Source organism: Camponotus vicinus, unplaced genomic scaffold (genome assembly GCF_025532165.1).
Source record: "Camponotus vicinus isolate PSW18456_S1 unplaced genomic scaffold, iyCamVici1.0 SCAF_5, whole genome shotgun sequence".
NCBI lineage: Eukaryota > Metazoa > Arthropoda > Insecta > Hymenoptera > Formicidae > Camponotus > Camponotus vicinus.
In genome coordinates, this window is record NW_028141977.1 from 11,409,609 (window position 1) to 11,433,753 (window position 24,145).

The following is a 24,145-nucleotide window of genomic DNA, read 5'->3' on the forward strand; positions in this document are numbered from 1 at the left end:
ATGCTCGACTTCTAAAAGTTCGGTGAATTTACGAACGCGTTTCCTTCCGCTGTATTAGCTGCCACAAGAATTCACGCTGTTCGAATCTCTTCCTTCCCAATCCCGGTTTATTCGTACTCGGTTGAACATATTACATGCGAACATTTTCCTATTCCAACCGCTACTCGGTTAAGCGCAACGATGAGTAATAAGGCGTAAAAAGCTATTAAATTGGTCGACGAGATCTTCCGTTCCGCGCCAGCTTCATCCGTTCTTTCTCTCGAGAGATCTGTGGGACTTAAAAAGCCTTCGACTCAACCGATGAGAAAGATGAAAGCTCGAGACTGAGGACATTTTTTTTTCTCGTCTTTGCATTACGATATTTTTTTTGCTATTTAAAGCAGCTGTGAATTTAAATTCGCTACATAGTTTCCTTGTATAATCTCTTGATTACATATTTTATGCAAATTATTTTTTATACATACATACATATATACATACATATAAAATATAAGTGATGTATTATACTTTATATGTTATTATACTTTATATGTATTTACTATTTATTTTTGCTATATTTCTTATAATAATGAATGAATGACTAATATGAATGAATGAGTAATAATTTTAATTTATGAGGAAAAGTTCTCAATTCAAAATTCTGAAAAATTATGAGATATTTAGAATACGTAGACGGCATTTTGATAAATAATACGTTTTTTCGCTGCCGAATTGGCTGAATTTATTTTGAGGAAGATAAATAATTTCTCTTTATAAACATTTTTTTTTGTTTTTGAGGGAAGTAAATAATTTTTCTTTCGTCTATAAAATATTTTATTTTCGCGTAATATACTTTTTTTGTTGAATAATAAAATAAAACTGAAAAATACTTTAATTCTAGAAAATTAATTTTGTTCTTTCAGAATTTAGGCAATAAGTAAAAAACTGCATATTACTCATTAAAATATTTTCTATATGTTTGTAAAGCTTATCTTTTCTTAAATTTTCTATTTAGAGATTTTTCTCTATAATCGTCGAATTAAAAATATTACATTTTAATAATCCCGGAATTCTGATGACGATATAAGAGCATTGGAAGCTGATATGTATAGGTTACTTACTCTCGTCTTATGAAAACGTAACAAAAAAAGGAAAAAAATAAATTCTGTCCACGAGAGTAAAGAGCGCAACGGGTCAACATCACCATGGTAATAGACACTGGCGGCGGGAGGTGCGGTGGCAGCGACGGTTTCGCGAAGGTGGCGGCGGAGGTGATAGTAGTAGGGTAGGTGATGTTGGCGCGGGGTGAATGGGTGGATGTGGGTGGCGGTAGGTCGACCGCGCGGGGACCAGGGGATAGCCTCCGGGTTAGGGGCTGACGGGTCGTGGCGGGCGAAAAGGGGCGACTCCGGCAGTCAGCGGGTTAGTGCCGCTCCGTGCGGGCGAACGCTAACCCGTACGCGTGCTTTTGCAAATTTTTTTTCGGGGAAAATTTGTCGCATTCATTAACGTTATCTCAAGCGATTTCGAGCGACAAATGACAGGAATGTACCGTGAATTCGATTCGTTCGTCTGTCAATCTCGCCGGCAGTCATCGTCCCGCGATATCGTACGTGAATTTTCGTATATGTACTCTTTTGGGACATTCGTTAAAGATACTCTCATCATCTTAAAGCATCATAATCGCTAAAACGAGAAACGTTGGATAAATTTATAGAATTGTTAAGTAATTGTCATGTGAAACGCGCGAGTGCATTGTGCATTGCAGAAGTGATTATTGATGTGATGGATGGAGGTTTTTAAATCATGTGTCATTAAAGTGTCACCTATGTGGGCAAGATATACTGTTTGAGAGTGTTCCGAATTGTTATAATTCATTATAAATATAATACTACAAACTAAAATAATCTTATTTTCATGAATCTCAATATTTTCGTAATTTCAATTAAATAATATTAAAAAAGAATTATATAATAATTCTTGTGGGGTAATTATAAATCATCAACAAATTTCTAAATGCTATTTTCAAAGTGAAAAATTCGAATTTTTTTTTACAATTTGAGCACATTTTTCACTTCTGTAATAAGATCAGAAGTGTTGTTGTATGAGAACATAACATTACTCACATCACATGCTCTCGAAATTCTCGCAAGTATGATTATAGCGAGAAAAATTTCTCTTTTATGGAAACACATCGCGTATCTTGCATATTTCGACATCGTAGCGTGCAATAGAATAATGAAATAATTTTCCATTCACGTGCGTCATATAATATATGACATTAAGATATATACGTTGAGATATATAGTTTAAAAAATGTTAGAAAGTTAATGCGACAAACGAGCAAGAGCAGATGCTTTGCATATTTCGTGTCCGCCGTATGAATTTTCATTTTGCGATTTGCTTCGGTTGCTATTAGAATTTTCGCGCAGCATCATCGTCATCGTGCATCGTTATACGGTGTTTGGCAATCAGTGATGTGTATCAGTAATTAAATTTGTGGGTTCACACGTACACGTTACATTACGTCATTTAAGATGTAATTACGCGCGAACAAAGCAAAATAACGTTGTTTTGGCGCAAAATATATATTTTTAAATGTAAAGGCTTTGAGAGTCCTTCTCTTTCGCTCTTTTTTTCTTTTTGTGTTTTCCCTTTTTGTGTACTACTACGTTTTTCATTACGATAAATAGCAATTCTTCCGGCAACTCGAGATTCTTCTTAACTCGTAAGTACGAGAACGGGATAACAGAAGAGCCTTCGTAGCATCGAGTTTCCTTTCTGAAAACTGCAAGAAAAACTCGCTATCCTGTCTGTACTTTTCCTTTTTTTTATAATAATACATCCTGGTATAAAGTTTTAACAGACATTATTTTACAAACAATATAGATAGATATATACGTAAATATTTATTTATTTTTATATGTTGTCGGCTCTTTATTTCAGCGGCAATGTAATATTATTAGATATTACATGTAATTTTCGTTTTGTTAAACGTTTCAACAATGAGCTTATTTTTCTCCGAGAGAACACGTTTTGCGAAAGATATAATAGTGACATAATTTTCATTGTTTCAAACTTTCCAGCGAGCTCATCTCGCAATCGATATTGCAAAATGATGTTAACAAGCCATGGAGGAAGGCACATTCGGCATAATCGTCATTCTCTGACTGGTGTAGATCGGGAGCGATGCAAATTCCGGGCTGGTTCCCGGTTAGTGTAATGACCGATAATTTCATTTCGCAAGCTCATTATGGAAATGGAAATCGTTTCCATAGAAATTACATAATTAGAATATGGTGATGGTTTGTCCGTGTTCGTGTACCCGACATTGAACATAATCGAAATTACGAACGGGACAATCGAACGATTTGAAGATCATGTAACAGCAAAATTGTTGACAGCAAAATTCACTGAACGCATCGTAAATAAAAATATAATCCCGCAGAACGGGATGTTGCTCGTTATGCAAAATGTTATGTAACGTCGAGAAACGGTAAAGAAACAGTATTCCACCGTGTCTTAAATGTCCACAAGACTAATGCCAATCTCACGTGACTCGTTAACCCAGACCGTTTAACGTTATTGCGTCGTGAAGAGGGATAGGGTGCGATCAATTTTACGAAGAATATATATTACCTACATTCTCCTTTACGTTCTACAATTGCAAGTTTATTTGTCCGAAATATGTAACAAACATCGATAAATAAATAGTGTTGATGAAGATTAAATGAAATGTGATAGTTTTTGCAAAGCTATTGTTTTTTCTAAATTTTCTTATTAGTTAAATTCAATCATACATGTGCATAAATAACTATACACATGGAATATATTCTTCATCTATTTTTTCAAGTCACATTGAACTTTACAATAACCATCGGGTTCGGTAATGTTTGTTAAACGTAAATGCGTCACGTCAGCGAGTTATAAAAAAAAACAGAACAAGTCGTCACGTACGGTATGACAGAGAAATTAACCTGTTGACAGGTGCGTAACCCGAAAATCGATTTCGTACATCCGATGCAGATGCTTGTGACAACACGCGCTACGTGTGACATCGGATGCACTTGACTACAGGCATTTCCGGCATGCGATCGCATAATCGGTCTTTTGCCAGTCTCGACGAATAATGCTGTAATTACTTTTGTTTTCTTTAATTGGCTGGTCAATGGCACATATTCAGTTAAGCATAAATTGTAAACAATCTGAGATATTTTTGCACTTCAATTTTTTTTTTTAATATTTTCTTAATTAAATTTATAATTTATTCTAATTTATTAAAATTAATTTTCACGCATTCTTAAAGAAAAAATTATGTAAATAAAAATGTATAGTGTGTGTTTGCCAGATCATCTGCGAAAATTCTCGATATTATTGCTAATTAGTAGATTGAATACAAATGTATAACATATAAGATATTCCTTGCAGATATAATTTGGATGAAATTATTGAATAGTGTTTGATGGAAACATTGCTGCTATCTAGTGCTTCGAACAAACCTAACCGAGCATATCTACCGCGCGTTTCAGTGAATTTTTTCATCGCCGGTTGCATCTGTGCATATCTGTGCGAAATTGCATTACGTATACTGTTGGTTTTTTTCCCTCGAAATGGAATAGGTTGTTTAATCTGTCGCAGCTAGAAACGGATTTATTTTCTAATCCAGGATCGAAAAAAGAAAGAAACATAAAGAAATAGCCGTATAATTAAAATCATATTATTTGAAAAACTTACACTATATTTATATTTAAAATATATACATTACATTCGATAACGGCTATAATTCGTACGTACATTTCTAACAAGCTTAAAGATTTTATAAAAGTCTTTTGAACAAATTTGAACGTCAATCTATAACATCTGATCGTTCGTATTAACGATATTTTAAAAGCTATTCATTGAAATTTCTCGAACGATCGTTGACTCAACTTGCAAAAAATTTGCGAAAGTTTCGAGAATACGTGCCGTGACTCTCGTACTCCCGATTTTTGCTATCAAAGACACTGAAAACTTTTCCCGATCGAGCGGAAGTCGCCGCAAGAAATGTGTTCGCCTACTCAAAGTGGCAACGTGAAATCTTTCACCATGCACCAATTGAGCCGATAGAGACTCGGGAATACAATATTGCTGCACAACCACTACCGGAGGATCATCTATTAATTAGCAGACATGTATACTCACGTACACGGGGATAATGGCATGTGCTGTTATCTTCCCACAGTTCTCTACCTTGAACGATATCGTAAGTACTTTAATTATATTAACATGCAAATATAAAATATTGCAACGAACGGATTTCATTCTAACGCAGGTATTATTGTAATACTGTTTCCCTCATATTTGTTTTTCTAAGTTTACTTATGGACATGTCAAATGTCGATATGATTCATGATATCATACGCGAGAGATTTGCCATGACATTTATGGTACAACGAATACGTTTAGTTGGACAAAATTTTGAGCTTTCGCGGAAGACCGTTGTAATTATTTCTACAGTTTCAAATATCTACTTCTCTGTCCATCGTTGACACGAAGCTTGTGGATGACAGAAATGGGATAATTAATTCGGGAAGTCAACTCGACGCTCGCGAGGAGTTTCATATGTAGAAGTTAAGCGAAGCATACATTTCCACGCACGCGCGCGTCACTTCTGGGAACCAGCGGATTTTGGCGTAATTTTAGGGGGCGATCACCGTGGAAGCGAGCGGAAGGAAACGACTGTAACGCAAGGCCGGACTCATTCAAAGGGAAAAAAAAAGAGAAAGGAAAGATAACGAAAGATTTTGCATAATAAAGCGGTTTAAGCGCGATGCGCGGTAGTTGCGCCTGGTACATGTAAATTCCGTGGAGAGGTTATCGAATAAACGAGGGGTAAACTACATCCGCTTGCGTCTTCCGTTGAAACTGACTTTTTATCTAACATGTTTCGCAAAAGGACTTTATCGATCGACGCATTATATGCGTCGCAATATCATTAACGTTATTATCAAATAATCCCTGACTCGTCGCTCTTATATTTGTAACTTACTGAATGTTTACATCAATTTAACTATAAAATTTTCGGTATATGTATCCCTTATTTACGTTGTTTCGACGTAATCTCTTTTGCAAAGATGAAGCTATCGATGTGATCATAATAACCGTATGATGGAAGAGTATTTTGATTTGTATCGTAATGACATACGGTAATGTCATGTTTTTATTTATCTTCATTCGCTATTTTTCCTTTGACCGGAACAATCGACGTATTTTCTCGGGAAATTTGTTGTCGTGATTTTAAGAAAATCTCGCCGTGTGTGTGGAGAAAACCTATCGTCAATTTCATTTTCTCGTCGCGCCAGCTGCCCGTTTGATTCGATTCAACGCGGCGCTAACTTTTTGGAAAAAACGAAAGAATGTGAGAACAACAAAAAAGGGACGAAGGATTGCACGCCCCTAACTGGCATATCGCTGTGATTTATCCGCGACTCGTGATTTGTCGATCGGCAATGGCGAACCGGGCAACAATTAAAGTAGCGCAATTTAATATTCCGTCGCGCGCCAGGCGACGATTTACGCGCGGACGACGACGTCGAAGGGCAGAACGTAAAATTGATTACATAAAGTCTCGTATCGGTGACACTCAGAGAGGAAAGAATTATATAAAAACTCTTTAATCTCTTATGTAATTCCAGATATACCGTTTACGAGTAAAAAAATTATCGATTACATGAATTATTAAAAATTCTGTAGGCACACTAATCTTTTTCGAAGTTCATTCTTGTCGCGTAAAAAAATATGCGGTACTACTCTTATTTTGAGATATATATCGCGAATATAAGCCAATATGTTACATCGTATTATTTGATATTTTTAACCGAAATAAAATAACAAGTGATAATTTTATTGCCGTTGCTGAAGTTAATATACTGGAAGCAGATGCGCGATAGAGTTTGAATTGGAGTGAATTCGTCGAGGAAGATTCCGTAGGACGGAAAAATTCGCGAACGAGAGTGGAGGCAAATGGCCATCCAGATTATCGCGGTTTCACGCTACAGTTGGCTCGGACGACTGCTGGGTGGCTAGCTAGCTGGGCGGTGGTCCATTTTAACGTCGTGCGCAGAACGCAGATTAAATCGGTGCTGTTTGTTGTACTGCCTGCTTTTGAGTCCCGCTCGCGCTCGCGACTCTCTACTTTATTGTCTACTGTTTATATCGTCGGTTGAATAACGTCGCGTGACCGTGATTAATTCCAGAAGGGACTCTTCCGTCTTCCGTTTGTCTAGTTTGTCTCAATTCCTTCGGAACGTTGCGTTTTCTGCACATTGCTGTGCGAAATCTACATATCTACATATCTCTGTATCGTGTCATTAATTTTATTTAAAACAATTTAATCTAAATTTATCAGTTTTAATTTATTTAGATATTTAAAATACATAAGGTCGATGCATGTCTCGAATCATAAAATAATCGAAAAAACATTTCGAATTGATAAGTTTACGTTAACTTGTCACAAACAGTGGTTTTCTTCAACTTTGGAATAAAAGAACTTTCTTTCTTGTGGTATAATTAGCAGGTTTGGGAAGTAACGCGTTATTTGTAACGCCGTTACCGTTATAGTTACTTTCTTTTGGTAACGGACTGATAACGGCGTTACATTTTTTTTTCTGTAACTGTAACGATAACGTAGTTACATTTTTTTAGTAACGATAACGAATTTAACAGTTACTTTTACCGTTACTTTTCATATTTTGAAAATACTTATGATATCGTATTTCTGTCATATTCAATTTTTAGTCATCGACCGACATTCATATAAAATTTGATAATATTTCGGATGAAATTTATTGCTCTGAGAGGTGTCTGAGAAGCTGATACGACAATCTACGAATTTAAAAAAAATACTAAAAGTTTTGATAGCACTTTTCATAGTTCTACAGTTCCTGATAAAAATTAAAGAGTTCCGCATTCCTTATATTGAAAAATCGAAATCGAAAAAATGTCGTTAACTTCGCGAATCTAGCACGACACTCTTCCCTCTAAAGAATCAAAACGCGTTGAATATTATTATTTTTAGCAAGAGTTCCCAATAATTCTGTTATATTTCAGCCTATATATGCAATTTCAGACCGATATTTCAATAATTAATAATTTTTTATGAATGTTTAATGTCCTCGACCAGCACGACACTTAGTTAGTAAAAATGTGTCGCGCTGATGATTTTCCGTAGTTTTAACGGCAGTTCTGGACAGTTCTATAAAAGTTCTATTCTTTAGAAACATTTTTTAAGCAGAGATTTTTTAAAATAATTATTTATAAAATAGTAAACGGTCGGAGCTCTGCGTAAAAATGTTTCTAAAGGACAGAACTTTTATAGAACCGTCCAGAATTGCCGTTAAAACTAGGGAAAATCATCAGCACGACATATTTTCACTAATTGTCGTGCTAGTCAAGAACATTAAAAATTCATAAAAAATTATTAATTTTTGGAATATCGATCTGAAATTACATATATAGGCTGAACTATAGCAGAACTATCGGGAACTCTTGCTAAAAATAATATTTAACGCGTTTTAGTACTTTGGAGGGAAGAGTGTCGTGCTAGATTCGCGAAGTTAGCACGACATTTTTTCGATTTCGATTTTTTAATATAAGGAATGCGGAACTCTTTTTAATTTTTATCAGGAACTGTAGAACTATGAAAAGTGCTATCAGAACTCTTAGTATTTTTTTGAAATTCGTAGATTGTCGTGCCAGCTTTACAGACACCTCTGGAGCGATTAATGACATCATTGGTCAATCACAGTTATTTCATTCTGAGGAATGGATGTGATTAGCTAGCTTTTAAGTTTGACGTAATATTGGACGAGAGACAAAAAGAATTTAAATTTAGCTGTATTTATAAATTTAATGGAAATTAAAATTTTTTTATTTACATGTGAAGTTACATGTTAAGTGCTTTAAAATTTATATCTCCTTAAATTTTTTACGGTTTTGTAAATTTAAAATAAAGAATTTGTTGCTTTTATATTAATATTTTAATAAAAAATATTACCAAAGTAAATTTTTTATTTAATTCTATCTTGTTTTAACATTAAAAGTAACGGGAAAAGTAACGAATCGTTACTTTTGAAGTAACGGTAACGGTAACTAGTTACTTTTAAAAATAAGTAACTAATAACGGTAACGAGTTACTTTTTTTATTCGGTAACGAGTAACGGTAACGAGTTACTTTTAAAAAGTAACTTTCCCATCCCTGATAATTAGCAATAAATAATAAAAAATATAATGAAAAAAAACATAAAACTTAAAGGAAGAATGAAACTATAGTATCAGTAAAAAGATTGAAGAGAGTAGCACGAAAATAAGAATAGAGCAGCACGAAAATAAGAATAGAGCAGCATAGAGCAGAGAAAGAGATGAGTAAAGCGAAAGACAGTTGTTCCTCCAGGACGGAAGGAGTTTCCCATCTTTCTATAGTCGAGAAAAAAGCATTCGCAACGTCGAGTCGACTTTTCCACCTGTTTCCATCTTGCCTACTTCGTCTTTTTTCTCTCTGCTCGCGTTGGTGACCGATTTATTCTTCGCACCGCGACTCACTCCCGAGGAAAATATCTTTACATCTGCCAGCATCTGCCTGTCTATACGAAATCGTTCTTCCCTTTCAATTGATGGTCTCGCAATAAAGAAAAAAAAGCCAAAGAAGTATAAAAGAATAGATATGCGCATTTGTGTGTGCGAAAAAATATATATATTAGATAATTTATACGCTCACCTTTTGTTTGTAATTTATATGAATGTGTTATTATAATAGTATTATTATAATGTAGTAAAAATATTATTATAATGAGATATTATTACTAGGAATTATTACTAGTAAAAAAACCGTGAGCTGTTTAACTGTATGATACCAATTAGATAATGTAAAACATGTTAATGAAGGATTATGGATAGAGGGTCGTAAGAGATAGTAGCGCTTGATCCGCGATCGTTTTTTGCTTCTTTTACGCTATTACAAAATAACATTTCAGCACTGTCGTCGTTCCTTTCTTACGCTACGTTTTTCTCTCGTCTGCACACTATGCAACAGTACTGTTCTCGTCCGACGGGTTTATTCTTCACATCTTTCCCCCTCGACGAGTACCTTTGCATCTGCCAACTCCCATCCAGCTACTGCTATATGTGCGCGACACAGTCTTTCCTTTCTTCATTCACCACCCTCCGGGAGTCGCTGACAAGAACAGAAAGAGGATAACAATTTTATTTAGTTACTGTTCCGATAATTTCGATAGGTGATAGGAAAGTTTTGTGATTTAACTATTCGATGAGGAACATCATGATTAATCATAGAGTAATCCAGAGAATAGCAAGCCATACGCGTGTTTTACTTCGATTTTAATATAAGACTTTAAAGCGCAATGTGCGCTACTTAAATTCTTAGATTTTATCTTGATCAAAGTAATATACGCTTCGCTTTTCTTCGTATGCGCCGAACATTCTCTTCGATTTCAATAAAAGCATTTCTGATGTCCTCTTTCCTCTCTGTAGTATTACCTCACTGTGCAGCAAAGCTTTCTTTAAGACAAAGTTCGACAATACGCATGCAGAGAAGAGCAATACGATTACATGTATATGCGGAAGACGAAATGAAAGTAATGTCAGATCTGTTCTATCAATTTCACGAGCATTAAAAGTGCATAAGAAATATATATATATTTGGAAAATAATTTTAAGAAATTCTTTCAATATTTAAAGAAAAGAATTATTCTAAAATATCTATATAATAATTTTATTAATAAATACCTATAATTATTTTAATATTAAATTTCTATAAATTTTAATAATTTTAATTTCAACATTTTTTATATTGCGATTTATCTCTTATTATTCTTATTGTTTTTTTATTTTAATATTTTATTTTTATCTTTACTCTTACAAGGATATATTTTTTTTTCATTTTTGTATGGATTCTGCGATTATTGAAATTCGTTATACTAATTCTCCTTTCAGGTCTTTTGTATAATTCTTCTAGGAAAACATTAAATGTTAACGAGTTCAGCAGTCCGTTTCTACTATATATCCTGCTTCCTAATCGCTCGGCAATGTACCTCCTTCTCTTCGAAGATAAATCGAACAGCCATCCTGCGTTCTGCGCATGCAGCCTGAATCCACAGTTATCCGACTATTTTGGATAGATCCAGCTACACACCAACTATCCAGCCTATCCCTTAATATTACACAGCCGCGCATTGTTCTATCGCCACTAGTAATTAGAGATAGTTGGTCTAAATGGTAATTTGCTTCCGGTATACCTTTCCTCTCTCCGGCATGCGGTTTGCCGATTGCAAAATAGCGGATCTCGCAGTTCGCATACTAGATTTATGTTTTCTATTAGTAACGAGAAAAAAGATGGCAAAACCCAATCGTGCATTACTGTAAATTTAGGTAAATTTACGATTATATTCTGGATATTACTATTTGTGAATATATACTTGGAGGATGGGGGAGAGTATCCTTATATAAAATAACTGTAATAATTCAATACTAAATATCTTTTGTGATTGTAAATCACACATTAGAATTCCATTAAAGTCAAAGCTTGAATTATATAAAAGATAAAAATATATAATTTGATTGAAATACAAGCTGAAACTGATTTTCCATATTTTAATCTCATCACATATATTTTCCGTATTAATATAAATTATTTTATAAAATGTTTTTAATAGAATCTTTTGAAGCAATTCGCAATTTTATTAAAACGGAAAAATTTTCGTGTTTAATTCTAAATAAATTTTTTGGAGGACGAAATAAAATATTTTCAACAAAGATTAATAATTTAAGATTTGAATTAATTTGCGTGACGTTTAGGAATAAAACTCTTTGCATTAATATACCCGATGTCTCACGCGTATGCGTGCTTTCGCGAACAAAGCGCGTAGGGCGGAAGGGCGAGATCCAATTACTGGAATTTACATAATTCCGCGAATACAAATCCATATTCTTGCGGGTTGCAAATTCGCAAAATCTATATTCCACAGCTGGCTTGTTTACCTTATGTGCGTCAGATATCATGACGAATATGGCGTCGAGGATTAAATGCCTCCGCGAATTTCCGTGACTCCGAGCGTGATTGTTACTCAGTCGAATTAGATTCGCGGATATATATTCTACCTCGGAAGTGGAAATTACTTTATAAACAATAACATGTATTTTGAATAACACGTATTTTGAATCTTCGTTCATTTTCATTTTCATGTCACATCATAAATACGTAATATATTTTCGACAAAATGAGTTTCAATTTGACCTGATAAATAAGTTAATTTGTGCTATTTTTATCTCGCAATTTTATCTTTTCTATATTTGCAAGAATGTAGTTACACTAGCGGAAAATTCGTTCCTTTTTTGACATTCTATATATGAAGTATAATAGTCTATAGGTATGTTGCATGGGTCATCGTTAGTTAGAAGTTATAGCTCTCATTTTTCATAAGTTTCTGTATGACAATTGTTCCATTTGCCTTTATATATGGTTTTACAAACGTGAGTAACGAATAACTATTCTTTCCTATTTATGTAGACATAGCAAGCATTTTAACAATTAACTGATGCAACTAGGATAATCATTTTTTCAATGCAAAGAAATTTATAACAAAATGCAATTTTTATTTAAAAAGATACATATTTTACACATAGTATATTTTTGTTCGAATCAATTATACGATTATCAATTATACGATTTATATTATACGATTTTTTTTCGATGTTTTAATTAGTCTTTTAATAATCACGTTTTTCATACGTACTTTATTTATTTGCATTTATTTGATCGCTGCATCATGACTTATCATATGACTTACTATATAAGCACGATTAGAACTATCGTCTGTAGAATTTCAGCGAGTCGTGCATATGTATGCATTAGGTACATTGTATGTAACTGAGATTTCTGGCCCGTGTCCTTGCTCGACAGTTTGTCGATAGTTCGTTTTTACTGCCAGAATGATGAATTCCGAATTTACTGTTATATGAAACTACGAAGAGTTGTTGACGTTCCTATATAAATGCGTCAGTCGCGTGTCAATAACATCGTAATATATAATTGCGTAATCGAAGATGAATTTTTCTTTAGAAAAGTTTAGATAATTTTTGGAAAATAATATGTAAAAATAAATTAAAGAAAATCATACATAAATATTTTGTATTAAACAAATATCTAATGAGAAATTGTATATACATTGGAACTCTTATCTAAATTTGCAAAACATGTTTTTAAGGATACTCCGTTGTTATCATCTGTTATTAGCATAACATGTACGAAAAAGTCTAACTGAAGATATTTAACATTTTGGACGATTCTATAAATTGAACATTTCTTTCTAATTTGTTCTTCTATCTTTCTATCTTTCTTTTAAGTAGCTGCTATGAATGAAATAATTATTGCTTCTTGTCGACGACTTGTCTTATGCCACCGTGGAACGAAGGAGACAGTGAAGTAACGACTCGTAGTTCACTTCGATAATTACCGTGCTTTAATTAGACGAACGCAGAGGGGTTCCCTTTAATTATTACATGCGAACTATGTCAGCGGCTCATGTAATGAACAATGAAAATAATAGTATATCGATCGTCCTTGTTTTTCGGCGGCCTTCATCTTAGATTAAACCTCGAATTAAACTCGACCATGGCCATAATTCTAAGTTAGATCCTAAATGAAAATCACATATATATTTCTTTGCTTCACTCAAGCTCTGTAGCCTGCATACACTGCCTGTAGATATATACTTACAACATGGATATCTTGAATATCTGCAGACTATACGCGAACAAATATTTTGTACGCGGACAGTATCTGTTGTCTTTCGCTCAAAATGGAAAACAGTAGATAAAAATCTACGTAGTATACTACGTAGTATTCGCAAACAAATTCTCTTACAAAGTTTTCTTTATCAAACGATAAGTTTACTTTAATTGTGGAAAGTTAGCAGTATGTGGACGTTTTCGAATAAAACAGTTTCAAAATTTATTGAAAATACAGGACGAGTAAATGTAAACAGAAAACACTATAGAAAGTTCATGGAAAGTAACTTCAGGCGGTCTACGAATTATTCACAGACAACGTATATATCTATGCACTAGATTTAGGCAACGTAACCCATTTAGGTAACGTTAAGATATTTTCTGATATATTATTTGAAACAAAATGGGTTGTTTATTCTAATTGCATCATTAATTTACTTCTCAAGCTCTCTTATGCGCTTAATAATTCAATTTGTATTGCTTTTATAAGAAAAGATAACATTTCATATTTAATGTATGAGGTGTAATTGCAATTATTGCATCAATGTCGTCTTCAAGCTCGTCTCTTGAGAATGGAATCAACTTGGCAAACGCCGAGGAAAACGCGTTCCCCTTTCTTAATAAAAGTCCGAGGCTCTCGGATGGATCATGGGGCTTGATAAACACAGCCCTCTCACAACCATGACGAGCTCGTTCGTTCGCCTCGTGCTCATGAAAATCGAGCACAGCGGCATCTCGTAAAGGAGATACGGCGTTATAATTCATGAAGCGCGACGTGCAACCGGATGAACCATAAAGCCGGGATGAACGGCCATACTTGGCATAGTTCCGTTGTCATTCGCGAAGGTAGATGACATGCCCATTGCCGTGTTATTACCACCAGAGAAATTTCCTTTCCCTTCTTTCCCTTTTTTTGTCTCTCTCTTTCTCTCTCTTCTGGATTTAAATTTTTCTTTTAGTTTCCTTTTAGTTTAGTTTTTTAAAACAAAAGTATACATAGATAAAAGTAATGCATAGTCTGATTTTTCATGTAATTATTCATATTATGAAATAATTTATATAAGACTATTTGCTGAATTTTTCATGCATGTGAATATTACTGTGAAGTATATACATATACATAACGCATCACACATGTATTAATATCGCTAATTAACCAAGTCGTGTTGTTTTTCATCATTTCTCATTTTTTTGTGTAACATTGAATGGATGAATGTAGTAAATTTGACTCGTTTTTCATAAGAATTATCCTTTTTATTCTTAAAAAAATTTTTTAGTTAAAATGGAGCACATAAATATCACTATCAGACCATATGAATATTTTTCATGTATGACAGACGCTTTGAAAATTTTGCGAAAAAACATTTGGCCGTTTCAGGTGTTTTACAAATCTTCGCAAACGCGTGAGAATGTATAAGTCGTTAAAAAACATTGTTGCGAACAAATACAGATATGCATACATATGTAACCGAATTTATCTGGAAATTAAAATGTTATTTTGCTTTACATTCTTCTAAATTCTATCGCGACATGTATACGGTCTTTTCTATCAAATTTCATAGTTGTTTTAAAACATTTTGCCGTATTGATATGATCATAAACTTGAGGTAATGTGGCGGAGATATAAAATTAAAATTATTGCATGTTCCTCTAAAAGAAAGCTTTAAAATGAAATATGAGTCTTAATAAGAAAAAAGATTAGCTTAATAAGAAAAAGTCTGAAATAAAATAATTCAGAACGTAAAGTCATTTATGGCAGAGATATTTTTAATATAATGAAAGCGTTGATAAAGTAATTTACCGTGCTTATATGAATTGTAAAATAGGAATGAAGTGAAAAATTCAGCGAATTTAAGAGCGTATTATCATCCAATCGAATATATATGCGCATGTTTGTTATTTCTAAAGAGACATTCACTTTCAGAGCAAGAAAGGATCTAGTTTGTTGTTTGATGAATAAAAATTCATTTTGCAGAAATTCCTTCTGCCATGTACGGTGATGCGAATCAACAAGTGCATGGAGGATCATGATAATGCTAATTGCATAAACAACATATCAGTCTTTATTACTCGTTAACTCAAAACTATCTCCGTGTATCTATATGAACATTTGAGTTGGTTTTTTTCATCATTTCCATTTTTTATTTCTCTCTCTCTCTCTCTCTCTCTCTCTCTCTCTCCCTCTTCAAGTAGAATTTTTTATTAATCTTTTTCTATTCTCATATTTATTTATCAAATTTTTTGCTTTTTTATTTACCAAATAAAATCACAAATAATTTTTAATATTAAATTTATGTTTAATAAAAGAAATTAGATTGAAAACGATCTACTGCTTTTTGTAAAGTGGTGAAAAAATATATTTTGCAATTAGCACGTGTCATAGATAATATATATCAATAACTCAATTTTTTTATATCAAGTATTAAAATGTTTCTGTTGTGAAAATATATTTCAATAGATATATTACAATAATTGTCGATTTAATAATTTATTGCAAAAGATTTGCGTATAGAATTTTTGCGTTTGCATCTATGGAAATACGGCGACGATCGTATAGTTGTAATGCGCGACGAGAATACTCTCGTCGTGTCGCAGAAAGGGAAAGATAAAGATCGAAAGTGCAAAGAAGCTATTGTATCACCGGTCGTTGTCATGAAACCGATGCAATTGCCGTTATTTGTTCTCGACTTGTACTCACCGGTGCACGAGATCCCTGAGTCATTTCACCTTCCGAATGGCTTGGCACTCTCGTTACCTCGGCGAAGGGGTTGGTGTTTATGATGGCTAGTGGGGAGAGGAAATGGCGGAAATAGGTTAGATACGATCTTGGTGCGTGAAAGATATATATAGCGCGTAATTGAGAAATTTTCGTTCACAAGATGCAATATATATTATATTGGCGCCTCTACTTTATAATACCGTATATCATATACGTGAAAAATAAGCAGTAAAAATAATTTAAAAAAATCTTATCTGGGAAATTAGACATTGAAAATTGTCATATTTATAATCAAGAGCGAGAATCATATATAATAATAAAATCGTAACGATTATAAGATATGTCATTGCACTTATTCGCATATCTTGTTTTATTAAAATTCCTTAATTGTCAAAATTCAATTAAATTGAAATAAAAATTCCAGCATTTATATAGGTGTGCTTTTATTTATCGATTCAGACGTTTAAATAACTAGTGTAAAATTATTGCTTTATTCTAACATTGTTTTTTTTCTTTTGCTCGTGGATTAAATACTTCCATTCTCCATTCTGTTTTTATTCTTACACAGTCTGGTCCCATTTTTAATTTCTCGGATCACTAGTCACGCGTCGCGAGTCTTTGAATTTTATATCGAAATTGTAGAGAGGAAAATCATGAATTTTTTTAAATCAAAATTAGATGTATGGAAAGTGTAATATGGATAATATACTATAATTAATGCACATTGACAGATATATTTAATAAAACATGTGAAAATAATACTTTTAGATGGAAATACAGAATATAATCAAATTAATTATTTAATTATGTACGTTAATTACGTCCGATTTACATCATAAATATGGTTAATCAATTAACATGTAGAACTGTACTGATGATGGCGAAAAAAATAGTTAATGTTTGTAAAGCAATAGTAAAATGTTTGATGAACAATGAAATTGAAATGCGTGATGTAATTGATTAAATTTTAGTGAATGATATACGTATCGTATATATCATATGTATCTGTATATTATATCGTATACGATAAAATTTTATATTTTTAGTTTTATGAAAAGTAATTTACTGATTTTCTAATCTGTTTATCTTTTGCTTGTTTTTAGAAGCTCATCGAGCTCTGGAGCTCCTCGAGGATTATCATGCCAAGTTAACGAGACCGCAAGACAAACAACTGCGATTAGCGATCGAGCGTGTCATACGTATTTTCAAGAGCAGACTCTTTCAGGCATTGCTAGGTAAGTCAGATCATTGTATTGTTTTTGTAAGTTTTTATACGTTTGAAATAATACGCACAGAGATATTGATGGCTGTATCAAAAATTTCTCTATTAATCAATTGCGAACAACGATCATGAAATGTGTAAGAAATACGAGTGTTTAGTGATTAAATTGATATTTTCACAAATTCTTCATATTGACTGATCGATGATAAAAATCAGTTCTATTGAAGGGACCAGGATATATCGCTTTTTATGAAAATCTCACTCATAACTTCCGATTTCAGAAAGCTCATAATTCAAAATTGTTTCGTGAAACGAGCGTCATAGGCGATAATGCCAATCGCTTTCGCTCGAAATAACGGCGGCTAATTATTGCGAGTATTTGAAGACACGCTTTCACGATAATCACTAATTATTTCGCAATTCTATTTGATAGTTTCGAGATAGCGTGCAGTTGCGCGTTAAAATCATCTCGACACAATTAATACATTTCATTTGAAAATATACCTCTAAGAGAATTATATACGTTATGTTTTTTCTCTTTTATTGATGAAATGTCAGTTACATTCACTATAGTTAAAAGGTGGAATTTGCGATGCCTAAAAAAATTAAAATTATTTATTTATATTTCAATCGTGATCATTCATTCAATGAGTGAATATCCATCGCATGCAAAGCAATCCCTGTATATCTAGGAAAGAATTTACAGAAATATTTTATCTCTTTAATCTTCTGAAAATTTTATAAAAATGTAACGTAAACGTCAAAATACCAGATTTAATTGAAAAACAAATTAACTTCGGCACGCACGTTGAATCGTTCTGTAAAATATCGACATATCTGAAAGTTCTTTCTGACCGGAAGAAAGGTGAATAGCAAGAAAGGATCAAAGCTCCAGCTTATCATTATTTATTAGAAGGGGCGCGCGTCGACCCTCGAAGATTTTTCGCGTTATTATTGCGCGAAATACGATAACGATTTATTCCTTTTTGATTCTTTTCGCAACCAATATTTCTTTTTCCCTTTAAACTCCGTTCCATTTACTCTCGAAGATTCTCGAAAATAACGCAATACCACCGGGTATATTATAATCAATTTTCTTACAGAAGCGAAGTTGGTACAGCGCATTGTTGTTACTCGGATAGCTTGCTCACGCGTCAAATCGATTTGCACCAAAAGTCGTTCCTTTCATTTCCGTTACGTCCATCACGCAGTTGTATTCGTTACTTTGTTTCAAACTCGCCATCCGGCCGAGCGGCTTCCGCATCGGAGATTAGTCAAATGTATCTGCTGTGAGGCCCATGCACCCCCACATAATGCGTCGCGTCGCGACCGGTGTGTTGCCAGCCGATAAACTGAGCGGACTCCGGCTCCACGGCTTGTGTTCTATCAGCTTTTGGGACAATAGCGTCAAGATTATACGCCCTACCGAGACTGTCAAGTGACGGATGCGATGTGACGAAGTTGCTACCCGCTGGCCGCGAAATTAGCCGGGAGATTAACGTGTAACCGGTTCCGTCCAACTATAATATGTCATACCATGATCCACGGACGTGTCATTGTTTTTCGCTCGATTAGCCGAACATATAATGGCTGAGAATCTCTTAATACCTTTAGCGAAGTTGGAGCACCTATTTAACATTTGTTTTCAAAATGTATCGTAATTTCCAGATATAAATTTGTTTTCTTTAATTATTTTTAAGATCGAGTTTTGTTTTCTCTTGTTAATTAAACTTGAAAATAATCGAAAATAAAGTTGACGGTAAGAATATCCAAAGTAAATTCTTAAAGAAATGATGAAAGAAATTTCTGAAAAATAGTTCTTCAATTTATCATTTTTTATTGCCATTTTTTCATTATTTTCTACTCATTTTTCTGATATATATAGATACTATAAAAATAATAATAATGAAAAAGAAATATCTCTAATATATAATTCTCAGGAGAAAGATTTCATATCTTCATGTCATATATATATATATATATATATATATATATATATATAGAAATAAATTCTGGAAACGTTGAAATTCTGCACGTTTTTATTCTTGTCACACGCGTTTTTTGTATTCTCAAATTATTCGGACAAATTCTGAACGGAATACGCGATGATTTTGGAGTATTCAAGTGAAAGAAAATTGACTCGAGTGTGTGTTACCAATCGAGATCTCGTGATATAGTTGATCTCTCTCACTGTGTGTCCAGGAATTCGCCAGTTTAGAAAAGTTTTTTGAGGTAGCCTGAGGCGTCGACGGATGTCGACAGATAAAGTGCACTTGGTGTACGGTGCACTCGAGGCTACTCGAGCTCCACTGCAAACACAGACTAGCGAATTTAAATTTGCGATCGGAAATCTCCTGAGTGTCGTCTTATTGATCAAAGAAAACGCGACTTGTGCGCAAAATTTTGAACAGATGTGCGAAGACGCACGTCAATTTTATTCAAATGAATTCAAATGAAAAGAGAATTCAGAGTATTGCTCTTTGCGAAAAAAAACTATTTTCTTGCGAAAAAGTAACTTATTAAAAGAAGAAAATTCGCGACATAAACATACATCTCTTGTTTAGGTATATGTATTCGTAACTTTTTTATAATCTTATTTTGAATTTTAATTCGATTATATAGTGTTCTAAGTAACTTTAAAAAAAGAATTTCCAATATCGAACAACAAATATAAAAATGGCGAAAAGGAAATATCCAGAGACTATTTTTTCGCAGATAAATTGTTTGAATTAAAGATTGCTTATATTTTTCGACGGGATTAAATTACGAAATGCCGCACAAGCAACTACAATTGCACCACCGTTATTAAACGATATGAACAAAATGGCTTAAGAATCTCGTCGATTTAACGAGATAACATTTATTCGATCGTGTTATTTCATTTATCACTTTATTTCTTTCGATTTGCTGTACAGGATCTAATCGTGATGCAAGTAGTGCATAGTTTCGTTACATATTAGGTATTAAAGTGGATAACGATTTTCGCATCTATCGTCGTTTGTAATCGATGGATTTTATTTTGAAAACGCTATGTGTGTGTATGAGAAAGAGATGATAAATGATTCTTATTTATTATATATAAATTGAAATTACAGTAAAGAAATAAATTTATATATTGATGGCTTTCAGCAATTTTTTAATATTGAATTGTCAATTGGAAATCGCGAAATGAATATCCGCAAGAATCCTTATACGTACCATCGGATACTCTGTCAATTGGAACGACGTTGAGCGGCGTCCCAAAACTAATTTCGAGTTTCGTAGCTGTTGTAACTTCGTTATATACTTGGTGCTACCTTTATGACGTGTAATCCTGTGACTACCAGCCGCGAAACTCGAGATGTAACACGTAACATCGACGGATTACTTCATTTATCTTTCGAAAATTAATGGAAAAGGATTTTTTGAGCTCGCGCTTTTTTCATATTTTATATCATTATGTCGATTCTTCATTGGCAGATCGAAATTACGTAATCCGTGTGATTCACTTTCATCAGGATCGAAAAAGGGATAATGACCTCGATTTCTCTTGCTTCTCGCATCTTATTCCTTTTCTCCACATTTCAAATTCATGACTTGTAATCCATGATCAGCATTTATCTAACACTGTTTTCTTAAGCTAAATCTTAAGTCAACGAATGTCGCATCTCTGAACGCGATCTTTTTTTTTTAACATTGTCTGCTTTTGCAAATATTTATTATCAAGTTTCATCATCGAAAATTGTAAATCTTGTCGAATTGATTTTCCGCGATTCATATTTATCTTGATGTAAAATGTCAAACATGATGAGTGAAATATAACAGGTACATATATTTACAACAAGTCAACCAATCGGAAGAATCAAGTATCTGGATGGTAAATTTGAAATGCATGGGAAATGGAAGAGAAACGCGGCGCCGGCTATTGAAATATGTATTGCCGTACGCGAGCGGGCGAGATAACCGAAATTTGTCAACCGGCCATGCCTTGCGTCCGGCGCATCCGCGGGCTCGTATTATAATATATTACACTCGGTCATTCGCGCGTGTTGCGGTTGTGCGTTCTGGTCACGCGTAATAGGTCGCGACGAAGTGTGCCGTGTGAGTGCGCGACAAACGCGTATAAAACGTGTCCAACAGGTAAACCAACGCGTGCACCAACACGAGCTGCGTAGATGCATCCGTGCATCTCGTGGGTGCTTAATCCCTATCTACCCGACAGCGCAGGACGCACTTGTGAATTTGGCGCTGTTTGCGAAGTCGGATCGCTCACCGAACACGAATGCACAAATCTGACAATTTTTATTTTATCCTCAAACACAGATGTGATCTAAAATTGGACTACATACAGATTATGCGTCTCACAGCGGTGTCTGACTTTCGAGATATTTATTCTCCTTTCCACGTGCATATTACAAGCTTCTATCTACATACATTTACATAAATTTACATATATCCTTTTCTTATCTTCCTTTTGGAGTAATTTAATTTTCTAAGTTCTTTCTAAGCGATTTAATTTTCTAAATCAGACGTGATTTAGTTTTAAATGCGTTTGCTAAAGTTTTACGAGTAATTTATGAAAATTATTTAATTGCATCGATTGACAACGAAGACAAAAATTCGTCTCGATGATGAGAAAAATGAGATTAGAATTGCTTTCGGAATTATTTCTCGAAGGTATGAAAGAAATCGCGTTAAAATTAATTATTTCCATTCATAAAAAGTAACAAAAGCGTCAGCGCGGTATTTCTAATTCATTGAGCGGTTTGCTGACCGTTCAGGCCGTTAAGTTAAACTCTGTTCTTTTTTCTTGGAATAAGAGGATGGGGCGGCGATTTGGTTTACCTTAACCCCTTCACTGTCAGGGACCCCTATAGGGGCCAAAAAAATTCGTGCCACTTTTGCTTCATGGCCCCTATAGGGGCATCTTGAAAAAAACATGTTATTACTGTTACGATTTGATTGTCCTTGAGTATTTTAAGATTTCTGAGGCCGCTGAATTCGAATCTGAAATCAGAATTTCGAACTTCAAAATGGCGGATCAAAATTCAAAATAATTTTGAGTTTGAATAAGAATGGGTTTCTTATCGTTTTTGGAGTCGCCGAATTCGAATCTAATATCAGATTTTCTAAATTAAAAATTGCAAATTTAATATGGCGGACCAGAACAAATAGTTACCATACATAAAAGATGTACACTTTTTTCTTCAATTACTTATAAATCCCGCTATCTGCCGAATCCAGAGTCACGAATTATCAAATCAAGCTGTTTGCACAGAAGTGGAAACGTATATCAGTTTTCAAGAAATAAAAAAAATAAAAAAACGGAGTCAATAACCGCCACGTCCTCGATTCGTGACACTGGGTTCGGCAGAGAGCGGGATTTAAAAATAATTGAAGAGAGAAATATACAACCTTTATGTATGTCAACCATTTGTTCGAACTCTGGTCCGCCATTTTCAATTTGGAAAATCTGATATTAGGTTTGGATTTTGCAACCCCAAAAATGATACACATTTTTATTGAAATCCAAAATTATTTTGAATTTTGATCCGCCATATTGGATTCACCATTTTGAATTTTGTAATTCTGGCTTCAGATTCGGATTCGGCGATCTCAATAATATTTATACTGACGTATTCATGCAATTTTAAAAACTTTTCTTCAACACACTTTTGGCACGGAAAGTTTCTTTTCGCTGGACTGTGAAGGGGTTAAACTACCGAGTGACTGCAGCGAACGTAGAATATTATATTCACGATCGAGCGCACAATTTCCTCTCTTCTCCCGCGCATTATTACTATCCACACTCTATGTTTTCATGAAGTAAACTCTAGTTTTCTTAGATACAAGATATAGATTCCACTATATCACTCGAGGGAATGCCATGCATTTTACCGAGATATTTTGCTATCAGCTCGAGAAAACGTTGTCATCGCTTTTATTTTCGTGTTCGTAATGAAATACGTCGACGCAATGACATCTGTGATGATTTTTGAATTTTAAAATATAATAACGCGAAATCGCAATATCATTTCATGGACTTTTATATAAATTGTTGCGTCGTTTAATTGCTTATAACGCCATATGTGCGTGCAAATCGAAAAATATTTATCCATATGCGTCATTAACAATGCGTGTTCGAAAATATAATCTTGATGATAAACGTAATAGGATTATTTTCCACGACAATTCGATTATTTCTTCGCTCATTATATGGGAAATCGGTTTCGCTTTGAGCATCAATAGACGTGACATTAATTGAGAAAATTGCAATTCCATCTGGCTAAACGATCTGTTGAACAGGACATCCTTTATAGCATATAATGAAAAACGATAAAATGAATAAAAGAACGAGAGATTTTGTACTCCAACGCTTTAAATTTCATCCATGTGTTAAATATCTCCTCGCAAATATGCATCGCAGATGAATCTTAAAATGGATCTTAATTGCCGAGTTGTCA

The 24,145-nt window shown here is 33.9% G+C and overlaps 1 protein-coding gene across 1 annotated transcript in view; it reads left to right on the top strand.

Moving 5' to 3' along the window:
- The window catches only part of LOC145972398 (very long chain fatty acid elongase 7-like), a 149,367-nt gene that overhangs the window by 42,660 nt on the left and 82,562 nt on the right, over nucleotides 1–24,145 (top strand). Inside the window, exon 3 of the mRNA XM_083100957.1 lies at nucleotides 17,584–17,715. Coding sequence (XP_082957083.1) covers nucleotides 17,584–17,715 — 132 coding nt within the window. The remainder of the gene's footprint in view (nucleotides 1–17,583; nucleotides 17,716–24,145) is intronic.